Consider the following 25,472-nt stretch of genomic DNA (forward strand, 5'->3'; position numbering starts at 1 on the left):
AATAATGCTAAATTTCACATACATCTCAACCGGCTACTACACGTAACAGTAAACAGTGAATCAGCCATTAATAAGACAATTCATTTGACGACCAGCAGGGGCAATAAAGGCTCTACGTTCTGCACTTACATTAAAGGGATCTTATTATTATTATTGAACTCCAATAAAGAACAACAGACAAGACACAGTCAAAGTATATTCAGAACTACAGTAATACAGACAAAAAGATAACACGTAGCCAGTGGGTAGGCTAACAATTTTAGAAATAGGTTTAAAGAATCGCATATAGATACCATCTTAACAGCTTTCTTGTTATCTGAATGAAGAGTTGCCTTTTTTGTTTTTTGTTTTATCCCCTTTTCTCCCAGTTTTGAATGCCCAATTCCCACTACTTTGTAGGTCCTCGTGGTGGTGCGGTTACTCACCTCAATCTGGGTGGCGGAGGATGAATCTCAGTTGCCTCCGCTTCTGAGACAGTCAATCCGTGCATCTTATCACGTGGCTCATTGTGCATGACACCACGGAGACTCCCAGCATGTGGAGGCTCATGCTACTCTCCGCGATCCACACACAGCTTACTACGCGCCCCACTGAGAGCGAGAACCACTAATCGCGACCATGAGGAGGTTACCCCTTGTGACTCTACCCTCCCTAGCAACAGGGCCAATTTGGTTGCTTAGGAGACCTGGCTGGAGTCACCCAGCACATCCTGGATTTGAACTTGCAACTCCAGGGGTGGTAGTCAGCATCAATACTCGCTGAGCTACCCAGGCCCGCTGATATGAATCCCATTTTAAACTCACCAGTATCCAATACGTCCTTGCCTGATTGGGGGTGGCCTGCGGAGCATCAGGGTCAGGATCAGCGTCCCCACCTCCATCACCTGGACACCGATCCTGGCAGTGCCCGGCTTCCCCGCAGCTCACATAGACTGACCCAGGCTTCCCTACCGTGCCAAAGGGGGCGGTCTCAACAACCCGGGGGCGGGGGGGTAGAGGGAGAAAGGGGAACGGTGAGACACAGACAAGGGGAAGGGTTTGGGCGGGGCTCCTCCCCACTGGTCGGATGACCATCTCCACACCTCGGCCGTCTTTTCAAATAAGTCGAGGTAGGCCTCGGGATCATCTCTCGGCCCCATCTTAATGAGGGTAACAGGGGTTGTGGGCTCCAGGGTCGCAACTGCAGCCCACTCTCTGGTGATCAGCCTCTGGAACACCTGCCGATCCTCCGCTTGGGCCTGGAGCAGGAGTTGGAAATGCTGTTCCTGCTCCAGGTGTAAATCCATGAGGGCTTGATGTTGGTTCTGCTGGATGCTGGCGAGGGACTTGATTACTTCACCCAGCGGTGAAGGGTCCATGACGACGTTATCCTCCAAATTCCGGGTTTCAGCACCAGTGTAACAGAGTTCGTAATTTCAGGGCAAATGGAGGAGTCAGGAGGCAGTGAAAACAGTCAATGTTAGTATTTTTATTACTCCTTTAGCATCAGAAATAACATAAACAAAAAGGACTCTTTGTGGCCAAATAAACACTCAAGTAAGTCAATGAGAGTTCACTTTAATATTAGTAGTCATACACACAGCTGACTCTCTATCTGCTTTCTCTTTCTGCCGACTGATGCATCTGTCGGCCTTTTCAGGTCTCCCTCCGCCATCACTATAACGAGAGACAGGCATCACTATAACGAGAGACAGGTGTTTATGATAATGACAGCCCAGGTGACGAGCTTTACCGCTCTCCCTCTCCCGCAGACAGATACACGACCACGCCGCCATCCCCACAATACACAATTCACTCAATGGTGCTGCGGCATCGCGTTAGTAGATTGAAAAAGTTCCGGGTCAAAAGACTACTCGTTGTTCTGGCGGCCCTACATATCATCAATTATTTCAGGTGGGTATACACAAAATCCTAAGATAGGTCAGCATATGGCGTATGCCTGCGTATTTCCTAGACTACACTACATATTTTGGGTGAGAACAGACCAGAATATAACTAATTTTTACTGTACATCTAGCCATTGCGGTCTCTAGGCACGATCATGATTTCAAGCTCGATTACACTTCCTAGTGCTTGATGCATGCGCAGAGCGCTAGATGGCACTATAGGAAGTGTAATCGAGCTTGAAATCATAATCGCCAAGGAGACTGCTGATGTTAAAATGTACAGTGAAAAAGAAGTTATATTTTGGTCTGTTCTCACCCATAAACCAACTGGATCACTTCAGAAGACATTGATTAAACCACAGCAGTCTGATGGATTATGTTTATGCTGATTTCATTTGCTTTTTGGAGCTTCAAAGGCCTGATCACCATTCACTTGCATTGTATGGACCTACAAATATATTCTTCTAAAAATCAGAAGAAAGAAAGTCATGCACATCTTAGATGGCATGAAGGTAAGAAAATTAGAATTTTCATTTTTGGGTGAACTATCCCTTTAATATTATAAGATAATTCAGACTTTCACACAGATTTTCAACAAACAGTACAAATACAAACTACAACAAATAAATAAAAGGGCGTCACAAACATATATAAAATTCATTAAACAATGATAGTTTTCATGGCTTTCTTGTTTTTTGAAAAAATTATAAATATCAATGATTTTATAAATAACAAGAGCTGTTAGGAAATCATATTTTCTTAATAACAAAAACAAATAAATAATCGATTATATAAACAATAGTATTTTTTTTCTTCTTTTTGCAATGTCATATTCATATTGATGTAGTAAAACTGTTGAGATATTCAAGACTAAATTCATTTTCATTTCTCAGAATCTACGACATTTCATGCCAAAAGGAAGTTTAACAAGGACATTAAAAAAAAAAATAAAAAAAATAAATGGACAATACATTGGCCTATAGGCTACATAGTTTATCTTAAACCGGTACAAAATGATCAACTGTAATCTATATCAGAGACGATAGTCTAGAAAGACTTTGCTATATCCAGATGAAAATGAAAGCGCTCTAGTGTTTCTTTTACAGGACATATTCTGAGAGCAATTTTGAAGGATACCTCTTTAGATTTATTTGTTACACAGTAACGATTAAAAACACCCCAGATATTTTCCCACACAACTAATATTTCTATCCCTCCATTGTTTTAAACCTCTGATATTTCCTGAGAGATCTTTACGCCATCTAATGGTTATAATTTGTATTGTTTATACGGATTATTATTACGTTGGGTTGCATATAAATAAGACACGAATGATTGATGTATTATTAATAGAATATTATTAATAATTTCAAATCAAATAAAAACACAAATTAACGATATTTGTTGGGAACACTTCGTCATCTGCAATAATTAAAGTTTCCTTTTAGTCGTTAAGATTTAAGATGTCTTTTTAACCGTTTTGTGTTATTAAAGAATATTTCCCATTCCAATAAGTGTTTTTAAAGATGATTTAATGTCCCGCCCCCACACAGCGGAGCATCCGTCAATCATCATCATCATCATCATCATCATTAGTGCGCATTTCGCCCTCTGGAGCAGCAACGGAACACTGCGGGCTTACGACCACAAAAACAAACCCAATCTAACGTCGGTGCTTTCTGCTCAGACAGCTCGACAAGATGAACACCTACTTTAGCCGCTGTCACCCTGTCATCGCCGGCTGTGTGCTGGTCGGTTTGGTTCTGGCTTTGGAAGACGGCCCGGATCGCCCGGTTGTCGGAGCTCCGGGATCCCCGGTCCGTGTGTCGGAATCAGACCCGGCGGTTCTGAAAGCAGTTAAATTTGCTGAAGAGCGGTACAATATGGGGTCCAACGCGATGCACGTACGCCGTGTCAGCAAGATCCTTTCGGCCAGCGAACAGGTAGAATTATAAATATAATCATTTTAAAATGTATGATGTAATGTAAATAAACTGTTTAACAGGTCCAATACCATCGGTATTGTTGTTAATGTGCGTGTTTGATTCGCTTTTATTATTATTATTATCATAATTCTCGTGATTGCTGTATTGGACATGTGTTTTATTATAAGGATTTTTTATTTTATTTCTTTCTTTTTTTTTTTTTTTTTTTTTTTTTACCGCAGTTCATGTAATTAGATGTAAACAAAGGCCAGGCGTGCGTGAGTGGAGGCCCCACATACATAACATTGCCGATTCATTCAGTGCAACACTGCGCGCTGTTTGCGCAATTGTCACACATGTTTCTAGGACAGTTTATGTAAAGGTAATTAAAAGACCGCAGTTATAACATACAAATAACATCATAATAAATACTTGTAGTTTGTAAAATAAATGTGTAACAAATTTGTAATAGATTGTTTTATTATTTTGATCTTTGATATTACATATTCATTATTTTCCTATTGGAAAATAGTGATCTTCTGTATTGTGTGTTTCTGCAGCTGGTAAAAGGTGTAAGGTACAGTATTATGGTGGAGATTGGAAGCACACAGTGTAAGAAATCTGTAGCGCTGAGTGCTGTGGACACCTGTGAGTTTTTCCCTGAGCCTCACAAACAGAAGGTGAGCTGCACTTACAGACTAAACAAATAATATTTCACAATAAACATTACTTGGTGTTTTATAATGGCAAAACTGCTGTCAGGAAACCATCAAATGTTTAAATCCTTTAAAATGATCAATAATACACACTTCAAGGCTAAACTACAGAAAATGTCTTGGATGAAACCAGAATCACACAGACATGTGCCAGAAGTCATGTGACCACAATTATGTGAATAAAAAATAGTCTTGGTTGTAACCTTGGTTCCCTGAGATGAAGGGAACGAGACATTGCATCACTTAAGCTGATGCTAATGGGGAACAGAGTCCCATCGCGCCGCACTCCACGACATAACCTTCCCAGAGAGGAAACATGACGCCGCAGTCCCGCGGGACAGCGACCGACATGAGTATGCCGCAAGTGATGACCCTCATGGTGAGCCAGGAGGGGAACACTCAGAATATATAAATGAACTATGGTCATATAGTATGAATTAACCCCTTCACGAACCCATTCGGGAAGGAAGTTTATTTGTAATAAAAGTGCCTGTGACTTTTGGGAAATACAACAGTCTGAATGCAGGCGGTTGTGTAAAATTACAGGGAGCCCGTACTTAAAGAGGGGCATAAGTATATGTTTATCCAATGAAATAGCAAGCACTCTAGAGAGGACTTGTGAAGAAAGAGACATTATGTCTAGGTTGTAAAACCTTGTAAATATGTTTTGAGAAGACCAACCTGCTGCAAAACATATGTTTTGTAAGGACACACCGTTCATCCATGCCCCTGAAGAGGCCATGCCTCTAGCTGAGTGTACTTTAACACCAGTTGGGCAATTCGCACCCTGCAACTCGTTAGCCAGGGAGATCACATCAACGATCCAGTGAGAAAGTCTTTGCTTGGAGACGGACATTCCTTTCGTACGTCCTCCATAGCAAACAAAGAGCTGGTCAGACAGTCTGAATTGGTGGGTGAGCTCAACCTATGTGTGTAGCGCTCACAAAGGGCATAACAAATGCAAGGGCTGTTCCTCATCCGAATTAAATTAAACCACCTGCTCTCTGAAGGGTGTGGTTAGAACCTTAGGCACATAGCCTTTCCTGGGTTTGACAGTGGTTTTTGAAAGACCCGGACCAAACTCCAGAGATGAATTGTCAACTGCCAGTGCTTGCAAATCACAGACCCGTTTTTACTGATGCCAAAGCCAGCAGTAATGCAGTCTTAAGAGAAAGCACACGCAATTCAACATAGTCCAGAGGCTTGAAGGGAGGCCCCGCGAGCGCTTTTAGGACCAAGGTTAGGGACCAAGTTGGGACTGTAGCCAGGTATCTGGGATTTATGCCATAAATTAAATCATGATTTATTTTATGATTAAATCATGTTTTCCTATAGAGGTGCCAGCTTCAGGTGCATGATATGCAGATATAGTCGCCACATAAACTTTGAGCATTGACAGAGTGAGCTGGAGCCCTGCGTCCAATTGCTTTTAAAGAAATGTACGAATTTCAGGTATGGTTTGCTGTGTGAAAAGCACAAATTAGTGAACACATTTCATTTCAGTGTGTAAAGGCGTCTCATGGACGGTGTTCTAGCCTGTAAAATGGTGTTCATAACCGACTGAGCCAATTCGGGCTTGTCCGCTGTGCTCCGTTCAAAGGCCACATGTGTAGGCTTCACAGCTCTGGCTGGGGATGCTAAATTGTGCTTTGTGTTTGAGAGAGAAGGTCCTTCCTCAGTGGTATTTCCCATGGAGGCCTGTCCAGTATTTCTACCATCTCCAGAAACCAGGACTGATTGGGGCATTTTGGCACAATTAACAAAACTGTTTCTATGTCCACTCAAATTTCGCTGATGACAGAATGGAGATGGCGCACCGAGGGAAACGCATACTTGCGTTTTGCCAGTCATACGTAGGCCAGCGCATACACCACTACTATTATTTTGTCTGAACGAATCAAAATGTGATTCATGATGTCAGAATGAAAAGCTCTCAAAGCTAGAATGACAGCCAGTAGCTCTTGGCAGTTGACATGCCACACCGTTTTACACCTGTCCAGGTGTCGAAAGTCGGGCGTCCATCACATCTCTGGTCAGCACTTTCCTTCTGAAAATTTGACCCAGCATAACACCCTGTTGGTAGAAGGCCGGCACTGTCCATGGTGCTAGAGCAGCCAGACAGCACTGAGTCACCTTACTTTAATCACTTTAAATTGATATGCAGTTCCCTCGAACGCAAATCTAAAAAGCCGCCTGTAACACAGTGCAATTGGTACATGAAGTATGTGTCCTTCAGATCTATTGACGCAAACCAGTCCAGAGGATGGAGTACGATAAGATCTGTTTCTGAATTAACATTTTGAATGGGCGCGTCACGAGCATGCAATACAAGCGTCTCAGAACTAGAATGGACCGAAGCCCACCATCCTTCTCCAGAATGAGGAAATAATGGCTGTAAATCCTGCTGTGTGTGTTGCAGTCTGGGGCAGTCTCTATCGCATTTTTTGCGAGGAGACTGTGGATCTCTGTGCGCAACACCGGCACATCCTGTGGTCGGACCACAGATTGCAAAGTGCCGTTGAAGTGAGGTAGCCGGCGTACAAATTAAATCGTATGACCGTGCTCATTCGTTTTAAACACCCAGTCTGACACGCCCGTGAGGGCATGACACGCATTCATGCAGCGGGTCAGCAGGATAATTAATTCATCTGAAACAACCTTTATCATGTTCTTTGTGAGAAGATTGTGTATTTCGGCTTGTAACACTGGTGTGTCTTTGTACGGAACCGTGGAAGACAGAACACCATTGAAACTTGGATCGTATAACCATGTTCGATAGTTTTTAGCACCTAGTCGGAATTGCCCGTAAGGGCTCGCCACGTGTCCACGTAACGGGACAGATGGCAATTTGGTTTGTTCATTGTATGATATAATGTGCTGCTCACCATTGGGAACTTTGGGCCAAAAGTTTGGAATAATGTACAGATTTAGCTGTTTCGGAAGGAAATTAGTACTATAATTCACCAAAGTGGCATTCAACTGATCACAAAGTATAGTCAGGACATTACTGATGTAAAAAACAGCACCATCACTTTTGAAAAAAGTCAATTTTGATTAAATTTACACAGGCCCCATTTCCAGCAGCCATCACTCCAACACCTTGTCCTTGAGTAATCATGCTAAATTGCTAATTTGGTACTAGAAAATCACTTGCCATTAATTCAAACACTGCTGAAAGCCATTTCGTTCATTAAATTAAGCTTAACATTGTGTTTGTTTTTGAGTTGCCACAGTATGCAATAGACTGGCATGTTTTAAGGTCAATATTAGGTCAAAAATGGCAAAAAAGAAAGAGCTTTCTCTAGAAACTCATCAGTCAATTATTGTTTTGAGGAATGAAGGCTATACATTGCTTGAAATTGCCAAAAAACTGAAGATTTCATACAAAGGTGTACACTGCAGTCTTCGAAGACAAAGGACAACTGGCTCTAACAAGGACAGAAAGAGATGTGGAAGGCCAGATGTACAACTAAACAAGAGTACATCAGAGTCTCTAGTTTGAGAAATAGACGCCTCACATGTCCTCAGCTGACAGCTTCATTGAATTCTAGAAAATGCCACTTTTGAAACAGAAAAACAAAAAGAAAAGGTTAGAGTGGGCAAAGAAAGACAAACATTGGACAACAGATAATTGGAAAAGAGTGTTATGGATCTTAACCCCATTGAGCTTTTGTGGGATCAGCTAGACTGTAAAGTGCATGAGAAGGGCCCGACAAGACAGCCACATCTATGGCAAGTGCTACAGGAAGTGTGGGGTGAAATGTCACCTGAGTATCTGGACAAACTGACAGCTAGAATGCCAAGGATCTGCAAAGCTGTCATTGCTGCACATGAAGGAGTTTGAAGTAGTTTAAGAAGTTCTGAATTTTTTTTTCAAATTGTAATAGTAATTTTTCACATTATTAATGTCCTGACTATACATTGTGATCAGTTGAATGCCACTTTGGTGAATAAAAGTACTAGTTTCTTTCCATAAGAGCAAAATCTGTACATTATTCCAAACTTTTGACCGCCAGTGTATATATATACACACACAATATCAACAATAGCTTATAAGGATACAAAACTCCTGCTGAAGCACTGCAGGGAATCAGGATGCTGAAGCAGCCCGTTCACCAGCGAAGTGTCAAGTGGCGTGGTGGAGTAAATGTTTGCCAGATCACTGCAGGGGAGCGGAGAGTCGGCGAAGTAGTATAAGACTCTAGGCAAGAGATGAATGGCTGTCTTGAAGGAAGAAAATTCTGAGAAATGGTGTTTGAGTGCCCGCTTTTATAATGGACAGCTTCGCGCCTAAAAGGGCGGGCTTAAACACCATAGCCAATCCTAGCATTATTGTAGGAAGGTTTCAACTAGGTCATGTAGAAGGACACTCCCCATTAGCATCAGCTTAAGTGACGCAATGTCAAATGTACTGAATCGTAATGGAACCCTAAGATCGTGCGAAAATCCAGTTAACTTAGAGTATTTTGGGTTCAATACAAGTCAAGCTCAATCGACAGTATTTGTGGCATAATGTTGATTACCACAAAAATAAATTTTGACACCACTCCTTGTCTTAAAAAAAAAAAAAAAAGCAAAAAACGAGGTTACAGTAAGGCACTATTGGAAGTGAATGGGGCAAATTTTTTGAAGATTAAAAGGCAGAAATGTGAAGCTTATAAATTGATAAAAGCACTTATATTAATTCTTCAGTTAAAACTGATTTATTTGAGCTGTAAAGTTGTAGTTTTTGCGGCGGACTACTGTTCTAGGCGGATGAATTTCTAGTTATTTGTCACCAACGTTACATCATCATGGCAACAATGTTGTAAAATTGGATATAACTTTACATTAAAAAGGTTAGTAAGCAGTTTTATTATACTGAAATCATTTTAACATCCATATTGTTTATGTGTTGTATCTATACTTTTGAAACGGTGTGTATTTTAACATTTACGGATTGGCCCCATTCACTTCCATTGTAAAGGCCCAGGTACAGTTGTGCTCAAAAGTTTGCATACCCTGGCAGAAATTGTGAAATTTTCAGCAGGCTAGATACTGAGCCATGGGGAGCAGAAAAGAACTGTCAAAAGACCGGCGCAACAAGGTAATGGAACTTTATAAAGATGGAAAAGGATATAAAAAGATATCCAAAGTCTTGAAAATGCCAGTCAGTACTGTTCAATCACTTATTAAGAAGTGGAAAATTCGGGGATCTCTTGATACCAAGCCAAGGTCAGGTAGACCAAGAAAGATTTCAGCCACAACTGCCAGAAGAATTGTTCAGGATACAAAGAAAAACCCACAGGTAACCTCAGGAGAAATACAGGCTGCTCTGGAAAAAGACGGTGTGGTTATTTCAAGGAGCACAATACGACGATACTTGAACAAAAATGAGCTGCATGGTCGAGTTGCCAGAAAGAAGCCTTTACTGTGCCAATGCCTCAAAAAAGCCCAGTTACAATATGCCCGACAACACCTTGACACGCCTCACAGCTTCTGGCACACTGTAATTTGGAGTGACGAGACCAAAATAGAGCTTTATGGTCACAACCATAAGCACTATGTTTGGAGAGGGGTCAACAAGGCCTGTAGTGAAAAGAATACCATCCCCACAGTGAAGCATGGTGGTGGCTCACTGATGTTTTGGGGGTGTGTGAGCTCTAAAGGCACGGGGAATCTTGTGAAAATTGATGGCAAGATGAATGCAGCATGTTATCAGAAAATACTGGCAGACAATTTGCATTCTTCTGCACGAAAGCTGCGCATGGGACGCTCTTGGACATTCCAGCATGACAATGACCCTAAGCACAAGGCCAAGTTGACCCTCCAGTGGTTGCAGCAGAAAAAGTTGAAGATTCTGGAGTGGCCATCACAGTCTCCTGACCTTAATATCATCGAGCCACTCTGGGGAGATCTCAAACGTGTGGTTCATGCAAGACGACCGAAGACTTTGCATGACCTGGAGGCATTTCGCCAAGACGAATGGGCAGCTATACCACCTGCAAGAATTTGGGGCCTCATAGACAACTATTACAAAAGACTGCACGCTGTCATTGATGCTAAAGGGGGCAATACACAGTATTAAGAACTAAGGGTATGCAGACTTTTGAACAGGGGTCATTTCATTTTTTTCTTTGTTGCCATGTTTTGTTTTATGATTGTGCCATTCTGTTATAACCTATAGTTGAATATGAATCCCATAAGAAATAAAAGAAATGTGTTTTGCCTGCTCACTCATGTTTTCTTTAAAAATGGTACATATATTACCAATTTCTCCAAGGGTATGCAAACTTTTGCGCACAACTGTATACTTCGTTTTTGCGCGTTCCGGATCGGATAACGTGCGACAATTATTTATTTATTTACTTATTTTTAAGATGAGACAAGTTGGAATTAATTTTTGTGGTAATCGACATTATAACAAATGCTGTTAATTGAGCTTAACTTGTATTAAACCTGCAATATTCCTTTAAAGGGACCATCTCTGTTAGGATGTATTTGAATGTATGCATGCTTGTATTTTCATTTAAATGCAAATGTTAATAGAATCTCACAGCCCCATTCACATTGTCCCCCACAGACGGAGGTGTGTTTGTTTGAGGTTTGGGACATTCCCTGGGAAAGTAAATCCACCCTTCTTAAACAGAAGTGTCAGCCTGCAGGTCAGTATCAGGGCAAAACTGTGCACAATATGGACCGATACACCAGGGAACATCGGAACACAGGTTGATCCGAATCATATTCACATAATGTTCCTGTAACTCAGCTGGGAGAGCACTCCCAGGGAGCACACATACTGATAAAATGTATACCTTAAGTATAAAATGTATAAGTTGCTTTGAGTAAATGTCAATATTCTTCACATAAGAGACATACACAATCAATTCCTTTCTGAATTAATGTTGTAGGACAGGATGTTGTGTGATTCTGATCAACTGTTTTACCTTGATATTGTTTATGCCTTAGTTTCCAAGGAGCCCAAAAAGGTTGCGGCTGTACCCCTAACCCATGGCAAACCTTTGAAGGTATGGATAAGTGTGCAATGTTGTAAAATATTGATAAAAGAGAATTTACATTTTTAAAGCATTTCCTGGGTCAACATAATTTTTTTTTTCTTCTATTTTTCAGGAATCTGTAGAGCTTTTGACCCAGTTCAAAAACTTTATGATCACATATAACCGAACCTATAGCTCCCAAGAGGGTAAGACTTGTAATATATGTTGTATCACTATGAATATATTTTGTATGAAAATAAGTGGTCACACCCTTACATTGTTGTTCATGTTACAGTGTAATTACTTAAGTAATGAGTAATACTAAATACCAGTGTTTATTAGGTAGTTCTGTTGTGGAACAGCCTATAAAAATTTATTATTATTGCTAGGGATGCACCTATACCACTTTTTTGTCTTCCGATTCCGATATCTGAAATCTCAGAATCGGCCGATACCGATCCCGAACTGATACCAGTGTTGTTGTTTTTTTGCATAATCAGTTTAGAATATCTTTTCATTATTGTGTGGAACTAATTGGGAGTATTCTGTAACAAGTTTTGTATCTGGATTTAAAGGATTCAGATCTATATTTTTGTTCAATTTAGTTGTAAGATATCAGTTCACTTTTCATTCATAGTTATTTTTTGGAACCCATTCCTGATACCGATCCAGGTATCAGATCGGTGCCATCCCTAGTTATTGCTATTCCAGTTCTTTACATTAATGTGCAATAAGTTACCATTACTTGTATGTATAGTGTTACCAAACAGGGTTTCTACTCTTAAAATTAAGTTAATTTATGTATAATGTGCATACACAATGATAAAGCCCTACTTTAACCACTGAAACACTAAAACTCCACAGAGGCTGAGAAGCGTCTGCACATTTTCCAGGAGAATATGAAAACAGCGCAAACGTTGCAGTCTCTGGAACAGGGGTCAGCTGAGTACGGTGTCACCAAGTTCAGTGACCTCACAGGTATGTGAATGGATTTGTTTAGAATATTATATTTTATTACGGAAGGCATAATTTACTGTCAGCTGGCCACTATTGCAAAATAAACCCAGATAAAGTGATTAGGTCTTGTATCTTGTATAAATTAAATAAATAAACATGAAATATTGATTTGAAACTTTTTTATTATGTGAGAACAAAGAGACCATGGAGTGATATGAGAGACATGAAACTAGCACATTTATGTACTAACCCATTGTAAGTTTAAAAACTGGAGGCCAATCACTCTAATATGTAGTGATTATAAGATTAAATCAATGCAGCTAATCTCCATCTTGTGTGTGTGTTTAGAGGATGAGTTCCGAATGATGTACCTGAACCCAATGCTGAGCCAGTGGAGCTTGCAGAAGAACATGAAGCTGGCGACTCCTACCAGTAAAGTCGCTCCTGACAGCTGGGATTGGAGGGACCATGGTGTGGTCAGCCCTGTGAAGAATCAGGTGTGAGCGCTTAAATCTTCATTTCAAATAAACTTCATCAGAATCAATTGAGAGGATTCACAAAGGAGTAGGTGTAACCAAGATTAGGGCTGGGCGAAAATTGTATCTCAATATTTTTCAGCCTTTCGATGATATTTATGTATTTGCTCTAAATATGGTATATTTTATTTTGTCAGCTAGAGGAGACATCAGTTCCACCACTGTTTCCAAGTATATTGATTAAATGCATGTTTTAAATACATTTATTTCAAATTAACACAATAAAGAATTATATTTCATCTTTTTCATTTATGCACCAATTTAACATCAATACAGATTTACAGAAATTAATTTAATACTCTGTCTTAACGTTCTCATTCTCGTGAATAGCGAGACAAGGAAGCATTTGCAAAAATACTTGAATGACTCTGTTATTAGGAAACTAAATGGCCAAATAAAAAGCGCATTTAAATCATTGCAAATATAGTGTGAATATTCAAAATATTGCCCAAAGTGAATCAGTAAAATATGAATGCTTGGAATGGTTCTGTCTTTGAATGCTTTGAATGGAGTCAGCAAATTAATTGTAAAGGTTTAATTGACTGTCTGTTGCAGGGCATGTGTGGCTCTTGCTGGGCATTCTCCGTGACTGGAAACATCGAGGGACAATGGTTTAAGAAGACTGGACAGCTACTGTCCCTCTCAGAGCAGGGTAAATATAAACTAGATTTTTATATTTTCTGAAGAAAATGTGAGTGGTGCTTCCCCATACGAAACTCACAGCCACAAAGCTAGGGTGATGTGGGTAGCTGCAAGTATGTTCTGGGTGGTTGTTCACAAGTCTCTATGATATTCTTCCCCCCAAGCCCATTTTATTGTCTGCCAGACAAAAGATGTACATCTGATCACTTAGAAAAGTAATAGCACACCTCTCCTCAACAAGCCACATGATTTGAGATTTCATACATAGCTATATCTCAGCAGTGCTGGAAAAGTTTAATGCTTAAAATTAATACTTACAGGGGTTTGTCCAAAAAGTATGAGCAATAGTAGTAGTGATGCTTGACTTAACAGGCACCACTAATAACATGAACATTAAACATTAAATATTGCTATAAATGTTTATTTTCTATTCCATGATATGGCAGATAATACAAAAATTATTTTTGTTTGCTCACATTTTTACATCACAGAGTTAGTGGACTGTGACAAGCTGGACCAAGCATGTGGAGGTGGACTGCCTTCTAATGCTTATGAAGCCATCGAGAAGCTTGGTAAGACACAAGAGAGTGAAGTTCATTCCCTAGGATGGAATTTCAACCAAAATATAATGAGTTTAACATGAGGAATATGTAAGTGTAAACATCAGCAGCCGTTTATAAAAAAAGGCCTTAAGTTAAGAAAACCCTTGAGACAATACTCTTACTATTATAACTAGGGCTGTTGATATAGTGCGATTAATTATATAAAAAATGATGTGTTAAAAAATTAATACAACTAATCATGCCCCGGACCATAATAAGACATTTTCCCACCATCGGAGCAATTCAAGCTCGAAGTGCCACCTTCATGATTTTAGAAGCCTTAGTCAGCAGGGGACAGTTAGTCTCCTGTAGCCAGACCTTTGACTAAAATGGCAAAGGTCTGGGATCTATAGCAGCTTACAGGGGCAAAGAACCACTCAGTTGGACAGGGAAAGCCCTCTAACTGACAAGTAAAGCGATCAATCACAGTCATTACGTGCCGTTTAGGTGTGGGGTTATCCAAGATATAGCATAACATAGTAAAAGACTGCATGGGGAAAGATATAATTTATATAATGGCACTCGAGTCTCTGGGAGCGACTGCACAGAAAACACACAGGAAAATAGTGGAAAATGTGTAGAGAGTCTATGTACAGCACAGAAAACCTCATCAATAGCTGCATTTCTACTCTCAGGTCAGTGCGGCCAGGGCTATCAACTGGCCAGCCGGGGCCAATAGTCTCATACCTCATACCTCGAGCTGCAAAACCAAAATCGATCTGCATTCCCACCATCAGGCCAATAGCCCCGCAGCGTTGCCCTAAATACCACCCTTAATAAGCTGCCCTGGTGCCAACGTCACACATCCTGCCTATTTCAAAAGCAAGAGGGAAGCTCAAGCTGAGGTATCATGTTATCTAGTTATATAGAATATTGAGTTTATATCGTTTGTAAACATTAGCTAGCTAGCAAGATAAGTTAGCGTTGACAACTCACTGACTGTATCTGCTATGGTGTCCAGAGTGTTCTCTCCACTAACAGTGGGATGATGTCCCAGCACACTGTCCATGATCTCGAAGAATGGAAAGTTCTTTCTTTGGGCACCACTTTGTGCATTTTAACAGATTTGTACTGTGCCTGAATTCTTTTTAATTTTTCCTGAACTTGTACCGCTGTGCGCTGGATACACAACCTGGCAAGTTCGGGCCAAAGCCCTTTGGCTGTTGACCCTGAGAAAGCACAGAGGAGGCATGATAAAGCCCTGGAAGTGACAGTGGGAACACAACTTGCCCTGGCACGCACTAGCACACACTCATTTGGCCCGACAGTGGAAACGTGGATGCAGATTATTTCACAGTAAACAAAGCAAAATATGCAGTTATGCTTATGGATATCCAATTTACTTTCTGCTATATGCCTCAAATGAAACTCTGAATAACTTATGAACACAATACTGTTTCCAGGCGGACCGATGAAAGTCCTGTGTGCATTTACTCGCAGAAGTTCCATCAAACCAGCCAATAAGATTTTCGCTGAGTGGTTCGAGAAAGCGTTTTCCAATTTTGTGTGCTATGTGCATTAAATGGTTAGAGAATGGACTGTGGGTGGTCTGAGGCTGAGACTAGGGGGCAGTAAGTGCAACTCCAGCTGTACAGGTAGCACGTAGCTGTACAGACAACAAACTACACTCTAAGCAGCAGACAGCTCAAGAAGAGGACGCGTTCATGTGTTTAAACAACTGGATGGACCGCAACTCCAAATGGAGTCTCGAGACGTGTTTTTCTCAGTTTCAAACTGTTTAAATTGACAGCGTCCTAAAAATGCTGTTTATGACACAACGCAACCAAAGTGAGACGCTCCAAAAGCATTCATCTGAATGTGTATATAGACGCATCCTTAGAAAAGCCCTTGTAATAAGTCTAGTTCAGACTGATTGATGGAATTCAATTGCAAAATGGATTTTCTGTGGACTGTAGGCCAATGATAGGCTTGTGTTCAATGATACGAAAATAATATATTGCCTTCTAAAGCCACTTTTTGTATTTTCTAATCAAAGCTTTGCATGTCTGCCACAATAATGCAATGATCTGAATTATTATATATATATTATATCTACATTTATTTAAATATAAGTATTTATAATTATGTAATCATTATATATTACATCATTTTTATTTGGGGGCCTTTCTCTGCAAATATTGATATTTGTGATTTATTAATTGGCATAGAATGATATTTAATTAAAACATTTAATCGATTGACAACCCTAATTGTAACTACGGCTTTCTTAACTTAAGCGTTTTCTTGCAACTGGGCACAAATACTTTATAATAATTTTTCTATCACCCATAAAGGCGGTCTTGAGACTGAAACGGATTACAGCTACACAGGACACAAGCAGAGCTGTGAGTTCTCGACTGGGAAGGTGGTCGCTTACATCAACGGCTCTGTTGAACTGCCCAACGATGAGAACCGTGAGTGAAAGAACTGAAAATAAAAGAGCCAAATTGTGTCAATAAACTCCATAATTAATATTAAATTAAAAGTACCTAAAGATAACATTGATGATGGCAATAAGTGTGTTACCTGCACTACTAGAGAATTTAAAGCAGAAGATGAAAAAGATTTTCATATATAATTGATAATTCCAGCTCATCCTGGGTTTTAGAGGGAAAATGTTTGTAACCATTCTCTCTGATAATGTCAAATGTCTTGATTGTTTCTGTGCCCTGTATCCAGAGATTGCTGCTTGGTTGGCTGAGAATGGCCCGGTGTCTGCTGCCCTCAATGCTTTTGCCATGCAGGTACAATATGGCTTCTTTTTTTATTGAAGAAATATACTGTTAGCATCCAGAATATGCTTTGAAATATGCTACATTTAAATATAGGACCATTCCATGATTGTTGTTGAGCTTGCACTCCAGCTAATGGTCCTTTGGATTGGTTTTAGGCGACCGTCCCAATGAAAACCTATCATATATAAATTTGGCTAACGATTAATTGTTATACAGATAATTGTGATTGTCGATTAATTGTCATAAAATGTTCATAGGTGTATGTAACGTTATCTGTTACTTTTAACTTTATATGTGTAATGTTTTATCCAATATTACAACTTTGTTATCATGACAACAAAACCGTAATCCTAAAACTTTACACAGATAAGGTTAGTAAGTGATTTTATTACACTAAAATCATGTTAACAAGGTGTGTGCTTAATAGTCATGAATTCATATTTAACCTAGAATATTATAATAAAATAGGGATATTTGATTTGCTGTAAGGCTTTAAAAACGTTCACATGTTATTTTAAGGCTGTCCCATTAAATTCCCTCGTCCATGTCACTGCATGTCATTTATTTATTTATTTCAGCATTTATACAATTCATGACAGTTCAATCCACCCAACATAAAAAAATATGCTGAAGCCAAAGCTTATTATGCCTACCATTTTTACCTCTCTAATCTCATATTCTCTCATCAGATATTTCCATTTGCTGCCCTATTAACAACTCATAAGAAAAAAAAAATTGTGACGTGGCTATATAACATTTGTAAATTTAACTTCACCCTAACAAATAAAGTACTTGAATCAAACTTAACAAAATGTACTGTTCGCTTTTACTGCTTAATTTCTATATACATGACACATTTATACAAACATATATACAGCACATACTGTATATACACAATACAATGATCCTATCAACCCATGCTTTCGTATTTTTTAAACACCTCAATTTTAAACATTCTCTTAAATGTATTAATTTTTTGTTATGAAGTTTTAATTAATTTTTAAGCTTGTTCCATAATTCCACTCCTTTTATTGTAATGCATCTATTTTTCAACTCAATCCAAACTCTACTTTTCTTAAATATACATTTTCTTTGCAAATTATAATAACTGTATCTCATGACTAACATATTTTGTAAATTTTTCAGTAACAAATCTTGTATGGTTTGTACATAATTTGAACAATACTGAAATACAACCGATCTTTAAATTTCAATATTTGTAGTTTTACAAATAGATGATTTGATGGTTTACTGTAATTAATTCTACTAATAATTCTTATAGCTTTTTTTTTTAAGGGGTCATGAAATGCTCTTTTTTTATTGTTTTATTATCTTCCCTGAGGACCAATGATAATATTAGTAAGTTTTTTTTTTTTTTGCATTAAAACATCATAATTTAGTAATATATGATCATTTTCCACCCTGTCTCTGGCCCTCTGTCCGAAACGCTCGGTTTTGGCCTAAGCACCTCCTTTAAACTCTAAAGTAAATGCCCACTTTTCTTATTGGCTAACATCGTGCAGCCCCTCAAATTAAACTCAGTCGGAAGAAAATGAATAGGCACCAAAACATTATAAAACTAAATGTCAGAGTTTACACAACTCACATCCAACATATTGCATCTTAATATATTAAACTGTTCATCTCAAGCACAACAGTTAACACTCACACCCTGTCTACACCGGACGTGAGAGTCACGTATCGTCAAAAGCAATAGAACCCATTAAAATCAATGATGCTGTCTACCATGGAAACATCCGTTGTGGCGCGTCGCGCCAGCAGTAAACAGATGTCCCGTTCCATTTTGTGCTGCTTGCGCTGGCACTACTACGCCAACAACACAAATAAATGGTTTAGAATGTTCAGGTCGATGCGCGCGGTGTAGACAGCCTCAAGCTGTTGCATCGCACCAACAGACGCGCCCGGTGTAAACAGGAAGTCAGCACCATAACCTATCACACAGTCATGACATTTGAAATATTCATGAATGAAACTATACTCACAGTTTTGCAATCGTGTCCATGTGTTTTTACCTGCTCCATAAATCAACAACAGTTCCTTTGCAAAGCTTGAATCGTATTATGACTGGTATGATATGAGCCGAACATACAATCCACTCTAAAATACACTGAAGACACATTCACATCCAGTTTCCAGTATCATTCCTTCATGTTTTCATACACCAACAACTAAAAATAGCACATGTGGTTGAAAGAACGCATCCATGACAGCACTTTTTTTTTTTTTTTACTTTTTCTCCCAATTTGGAATGCCCAATTCCCAATGTGCTTTTAAGTCCTTGTGGTCACGTAGTGATTCACCTCAGTCCGGGTGGCAGAGGACAAATCCCAGTTGCCTCCACGTCTGAGACCATCAACCTATGCATCTTATCACGTGGCTTTTTGAGCGCGTTGCCACGGAGACATAGCGCGTGTGGAGGCTTCACGCCATCCACGCTTAACTCACCATGCGCCCCACCGAGAACGAACCACATTATAGTGACCACGAGGAGTTTACCCCATGTGACTCTTCCCTCCCTAGCAACCGGGCCAATTTGGTTGCTTAGGAGACCTGGCTGGAGTCACTCAGCACGCCCTGGGAACTAGCGAGCTAGCGAACTCCAGGGGTGGTAGCCAGCGTATTTTACCACTGAGCTACCCAGGCCCCCGACAGAGCGCTTTTATGTATCAAGATATGTATCAAGCAGAAAAACATTTAAATCCAGATAGGCACATGAAGGTGTCCTGTGTAAGTCCACTTTGGATGAATCTCCCATGACAGGCCCATCTCTCTGCTCTTCACTTGTGTGACTGAGTGACTGAGCACCATTGGGTGGGGCCAAGGGTGCAATGACGAAAAATAGGCATTGCATATGCAGATGTATTTGGTCCTTGTGATGTCAAGTTCCATGAATTCCAAACGAGCTGCTTTTGCAGCTTGGTTTAAATGAATGCTCTTTTTCTATAAAGGAGGAAGTTTTGAGTTCTGAAACTTACAGTATATTTTTATAGTACAATGACATCTTATAAGTCAAAAGATCAAGGAAAATTTGATTCCTCATGTCATGACCCCTTTAAGCATAAAAATTGGATAAGTAAACATTTTATAAGCGTTACCCCAAACTGCAACACAAAATGTAATATAAGGAAGAATAATGGAACAATACAAAGTATACATTGCATTTTCATTTAACTAATTTTTGACTTTACGCAAAAGTGCAATTGATTTTGCTACTTTTGATTTCACTTGATTGATGTCATAAATACTGCGTATATGAACCAGCAACAACCAAGAATATTTGCTATTATGCGAACTTTAAATTAAAGTGGAACTTGATTGTTTGCGTTTACTATCAAAATCCTTGCTTATATTTTCACGAAATGGCATTTTGTCCACACCGTTCATAGCATTTCTATATTCATTTAAAATTCCCTTGTTTGGACTGTAAATTGTGATTGGAATTTGAAGTGCACAACAATGATCATGTAATATTCACGACAGGCCTACATATACACTATGTCTGCTACTTCACACACTGAAGAAATACTGTTTTTACTTGAATTGATTACGTGAAGTTTTTTGTTTTCATTATTTCTTTAGTTCTACAGAAAGGGAGTGTCCCACCCTCTAAAGATCTTCTGCAACCCCTGGATGATTGACCACGCTGTGCTGCTTGTGGGATACGGAGAACGTGAGTTTGATTGATTTGATATTAGTCCTGATACAGATCAGAACCACAGGGCTTTAACGGCTGCAGCTCAAGTCATGTCATATAAACTATGCAATTTGCATAGTTTAAGAACACCTCCGATAGACTTGTGGATATCTTAATTACCATCTTTAAAACACATACATGCCAAACTTTTTAGATTAAAAACATACAGTGTATATTCATTTACATAGTACTAGTAAAACTGGTGTAACCTGACCAAACCACACTTTTCTCTGACAAAATCCTGTTTTGAAACACAAAACTCAACAGAATTTCATCAGAGTTTTCTCAATCGAAAGAGCCCTGTGGTGCTTCGAGTGCTGTCAAAACATTTTGATAGAGTATATTTTTGCACTTCTTTGTGCAGGCAATGGCATTCCATTCTGGGCCATCAAGAACAGCTGGGGAGAGGACTATGGGGAGCAGGTAAAAAAACTCACCTGAACAGTTTGTAATTTCACATTTGGAAATACAATAACTTCAATTTGTATCTCAGTCAATTGATTATAGAAGCCCACACATGCCATGCACCATAAAAGAGAGTGTTTAGCATGCATGAGATGGTGCACTTGTATCAAAATAAATGAGAGAAATTGGAATGCTCAATACGGCGGATGTAGAAAAGGAAGTCCTGCCTTACAGGTAAAAGAGCCAATCACCTTTTAGATACAAACATCGCCTGTCAGTCAACTCAAGAACAAGCATGCGCATTAGCTGGACCAGCCTGAAAAATAGCGTTTTTTAGTGTGATCTGAGAAGCACAATTTATAATACCATTGTCAGATTTTACTGCTTATTTTAAAGATGTTCTTTGATCATAATCTTGACCAACCGTTTTGGAGATTTCGGTCATTCCCCATTCAAGTAGATAGGAGCTGTACTTTTATGCCGCTTGTTTTCATAGAAAATAGCTGTCTGGGAGTGTTCCCAAGATGATCGCAAAGGGACTTTGCACAAGTAATTGATTAATCAAGTACTCGTTCAGCTTAAAATATTCAACTAGTAAAATCACATGTGCCTTAGACTTCCACAGGCAGCGATTAAAACTGCTTCTCTCACCTAAATATTGCCGTTACAACTCGATGCATGACATTGTTAAAGGAATAGTTCACCAAAAAAACTAAATTCTGTTATTATTAAAAGTGATTGATCATTTCAGAAGAATGTTTGTTTCTATGTTTGAGTGCAGATGTTTTTTTTTTTTTTGTCATTTTTGAATCTAGATGTTGTTGTTCATGCATAGTACTCATTTTTAAATAGGGAAAATAGGTCCAAAGGTTCAAGGTTGAACTTAATTTCTAAATGTCAAGTAATCGGTTACTTGTTTTCTTATGTGTAGAGTACTTGACTACAATATTACTTTAAATGCCCATCCCTAAAATAACTATATTAAAAAATAATGCATGGTCTGTGTGGACTTCCATCCTGGTTTGCATTTTTAAAAGGTTTTGATCGTTAGAAAAATATTGTCAAGCCATTTGTAATTAGTGGAATAAAAAAAGGTTCAAAGTTGATTTGTCACATGCTCAGTTGGGATGCAGTGAAATGCAATTCTAGTGAATAATTGCAGTTCTGGTTGCGTTTATTTTCAGGGTTCCTGCGGGTCCTTACAAAGTCTTAAAATGTCTTAAATTCAGTTTTAAAAATGTAAGGCCATAAAAAGTCTTAAATATTAAGGTATAACGGTATAACAAAAGTCTTAATTATCATTTAAAGAGGTCTTAAATTTAGGGACAGAAAAACAGGAATCGCGATATGACCAAATGTAATTGTTAAACTGCAGAAGGCTGTGATTTAATTAAATCTATAGTCTGTATGTGCTCCATGCTTCAAAGTGAAGACTGCACATTCTCCAAGCACGCAGGGAGCTCATGATACAGTGTTTCCAGCAGTTTCAGAGCAGTTCAAAATTAGTTAATTACTGCTTATTTTTGTTTTATGACAATGTTTATTTTACAGCATGTATATAGCAATAAGTTGTAGATGATTCTAAGAGTGCATATTTTATTTCCCTTATCAGATTGTGTGAACAACTGGGAGTACAGACATTTCAAAATAAGAGCCCCCAGTGTATTTTCAGCTTGTTTATAGTTAAAAGTCCTGCGTTATGCACCGAATCCCCCTGGTTATTATTGGAAATGTGGTTTCTTGTTGCCTCTGTATCTGTGCCCATCACAGTAAGAAAATTTGTAAGAGAATTTTTAACACATTCAATATATACATTTTAAAAACTCTCGGCCAATTTATCAGTTATCGCCTTTCTTCCAACACATTATCGTATCAGCAAACTCATTCATATGTGTTGATGTATTGATGCATTAAACAATTTTAATATGATCTGGTGTGGACATACAATGCTAATATTATTTGTTCAAGTCTAAAAACGGTCTTGAAGTCTTAAGTTTGATTTTAAAATCTGTACAAGATCCCTAATTTTGCAGATTTCCCTTAAAATTAGAAAATGCAAAAAAACAAATAAAATAATAACGTTAGTGCATGAGAATATGCATAGTCTTTTGCATAGTCAGTGGAATGTCTAATCACTGCACAATTTTTCTTGTCCATTTCTTGTAGGGTTACTATTACTTATACAGAGGATCCAGACTGTGTGGAATCAACAAGATGTGCTCATCTGCAATTGTGATTTAGACAAACACACACACACGTGTACACAAGCGCATACATACACAGCTTGGGTACAAAAACATCTCAAAAGCCCAGTCATGAACATGTGATTCTGTACAGAGGTAACTTTGGTTCAGTTAGCATGTGATCTGATATGCCACACATAAAATAGTGTTATGTAACACACATATTTTACTCATATTTCATTCACATAAGCTCAAAGTTCTCAATAGCTCAGATATGTGTAGTATTCTTCTTGATGTCATGGCACTTTAGTTATCAGTTCTCTCTGTTACATACATGCAAACATGCTGTAAACATCCATTATATTTAGTATTGCTGAATTTAGGTTTTCTTTTATTGGGTAATGTTTGAAGGTATGAAAGGCATAGGAGAAGCAGTATGTACCTTATCTCAGAAACCACATGTGCAGTGATGTTAGCAAAGAGGGACAAGATTACAGCACACTCATTTTACCAACTTACTACTACAAACAACACATTTACCTACAACAAATATGTTATTGTGATTTTAGATGAGTTCATTTGGTTAAAGGGATAGTTCACCCAAAAAAAAAAAAAAACTCTGTCATTTACTCACCCTTGTGTTGTTCCAAACTTCCTAACTGACTGGAACACAAAAAGGATATGTTAGGCAGAATGATGGCTTATTGATCACTATTCACATTAATTGTATGTAAAAAGATGCAATGAAAGTGAATGGTGACTGACATCTTTTGTGTTCCACTGCAGAAAGTCATACAGAATTTTAATTTTTGGGTGAACTATCCCTTTAATTACTTTGTTTTACTCTGATTAGATTTATTATTCGATGTTTTAATATTTAATTCTTTATTTAATTCCAAAAAACTGCACTGAGTTTGAGTCCTGCTTACTTTTAACCCTGCCGAATAGATTTGTGATTACTGATTTTAAACTTTATATTTTAACTGAGTTCATTTAACTGAGTATTATTGAGTGACTGGTCCTGGAAACCAGATTTTGCACATTATGGCTAATTTTCACAGTATACTGTGATCATTCCGTTACCATGTTATCTTTACTCCTAATTTTTGAACATTACATTTTGCTGCATGGAAAAAGCTGAAGATGCTCCTTCCAAATACAAAATGGAAGATGCCTAGGGTTGCAAAGCTTCAGGTTTGTTTTGTGCTGAAAAAGACGAATCTTTTAGTTGCTGTGCTGTATTATTCAAACCAGTTGTATTATTACAGTTGATTATTAAAGCTATATTGCTAAAAGCTTTGTAATTGTCATTCTAACAAATCTGCTAAATAAACTCCAAATCGTCTCTAAAGTCATGCTTGTGTTATCATTGTTTTATGTCATATTTTGCATTTGAGTCACTTTACACTGCACAAAATGCTCAGGGTGAAACGAACAGCAAAAGGAAATTAAGCAAGATGTGTTTGGTGTTCAGTGAACTACAGTTAACCGGTGAGGTTTCTGATTCTTTTGACACCCTTAGGTGTGGATATCTTTACACAATACTAAGCTGCCAGAGTTAGAAGTTGAACTGATATTCATAGAAATTATGTTCTTGTTTTTAAATAAAAATGCTGGTTTTCTTGGTAAACATGTGTAATAACTTCTAATAACATTATCTATCAAATATTAAAAAAGTTGTTGACCTAGTTTCTCAATTAACAACCCTTTATGTCCTTTTGCTATGTCCTGGTTTCAACGCACCGCTTTATTGTCTGACAAAGACTGATTGACATGTTTAATGATGGTTTTATGCTTTGTAGAAGCAACCAAATTATTCAAACAGTATGTTGTTTCTTTCGACCATAAACTTTATAAAGCTATAGAACAAATGAACCACATTCAAGCCACATCCACACTAAAACATTTTAATGCTGTGTCTCTGACGCTATGGCGAATGTATACCATCACGCCATGCTACTGATTCGCACGCGCAATGATGCCTACTAGCCAGTAGGGTAGTTAAAGACACCCACAGAATCTCCTCTTCGTATCATAAGGGAGAAGTAAAATGATGAAAAGTTGGATATACATGGCGATGACGCTAACTGATTCAGGTAGCGTAGCATTGCAGGATGATTTAAATCACTGACGTGAATATGTATTATGAAGGCACTAACCGAATGGGTAGTGAAAGTTCATATAGGGTGACGGC

At 38.6% G+C, this 25,472-nt stretch overlaps 1 protein-coding gene across 1 annotated transcript; it reads left to right on the top strand.

Annotated features, from left to right (window-relative positions):
- Window positions 1-3,471: 3,471 nt before the first annotated feature.
- On the top strand, window positions 3,472-24,633 carry LOC127412720 (cathepsin F-like). Its single transcript, XM_051649325.1, has 14 exons — window positions 3,472-3,828; window positions 4,371-4,490; window positions 11,089-11,170; window positions 11,475-11,533; window positions 11,637-11,709; window positions 12,368-12,481; window positions 12,809-12,957; window positions 13,552-13,648; window positions 14,130-14,210; window positions 16,535-16,654; window positions 16,920-16,984; window positions 20,576-20,666; window positions 21,055-21,113; window positions 23,262-24,633. The coding sequence occupies exons 1-14, from the start codon at window positions 3,586-3,588 to the stop codon at window positions 23,334-23,336; spliced, it is 1,428 nt and encodes a 475-aa protein (XP_051505285.1). The 5' UTR covers window positions 3,472-3,585; the 3' UTR covers window positions 23,337-24,633.
- Window positions 24,634-25,472: the final 839 nt, after the last annotated feature.

Source organism: Myxocyprinus asiaticus, chromosome 22 (assembly GCF_019703515.2).
Source record: "Myxocyprinus asiaticus isolate MX2 ecotype Aquarium Trade chromosome 22, UBuf_Myxa_2, whole genome shotgun sequence".
In the NCBI taxonomy this organism is placed as follows: Eukaryota; Metazoa; Chordata; class Actinopteri; order Cypriniformes; family Catostomidae; genus Myxocyprinus; species Myxocyprinus asiaticus.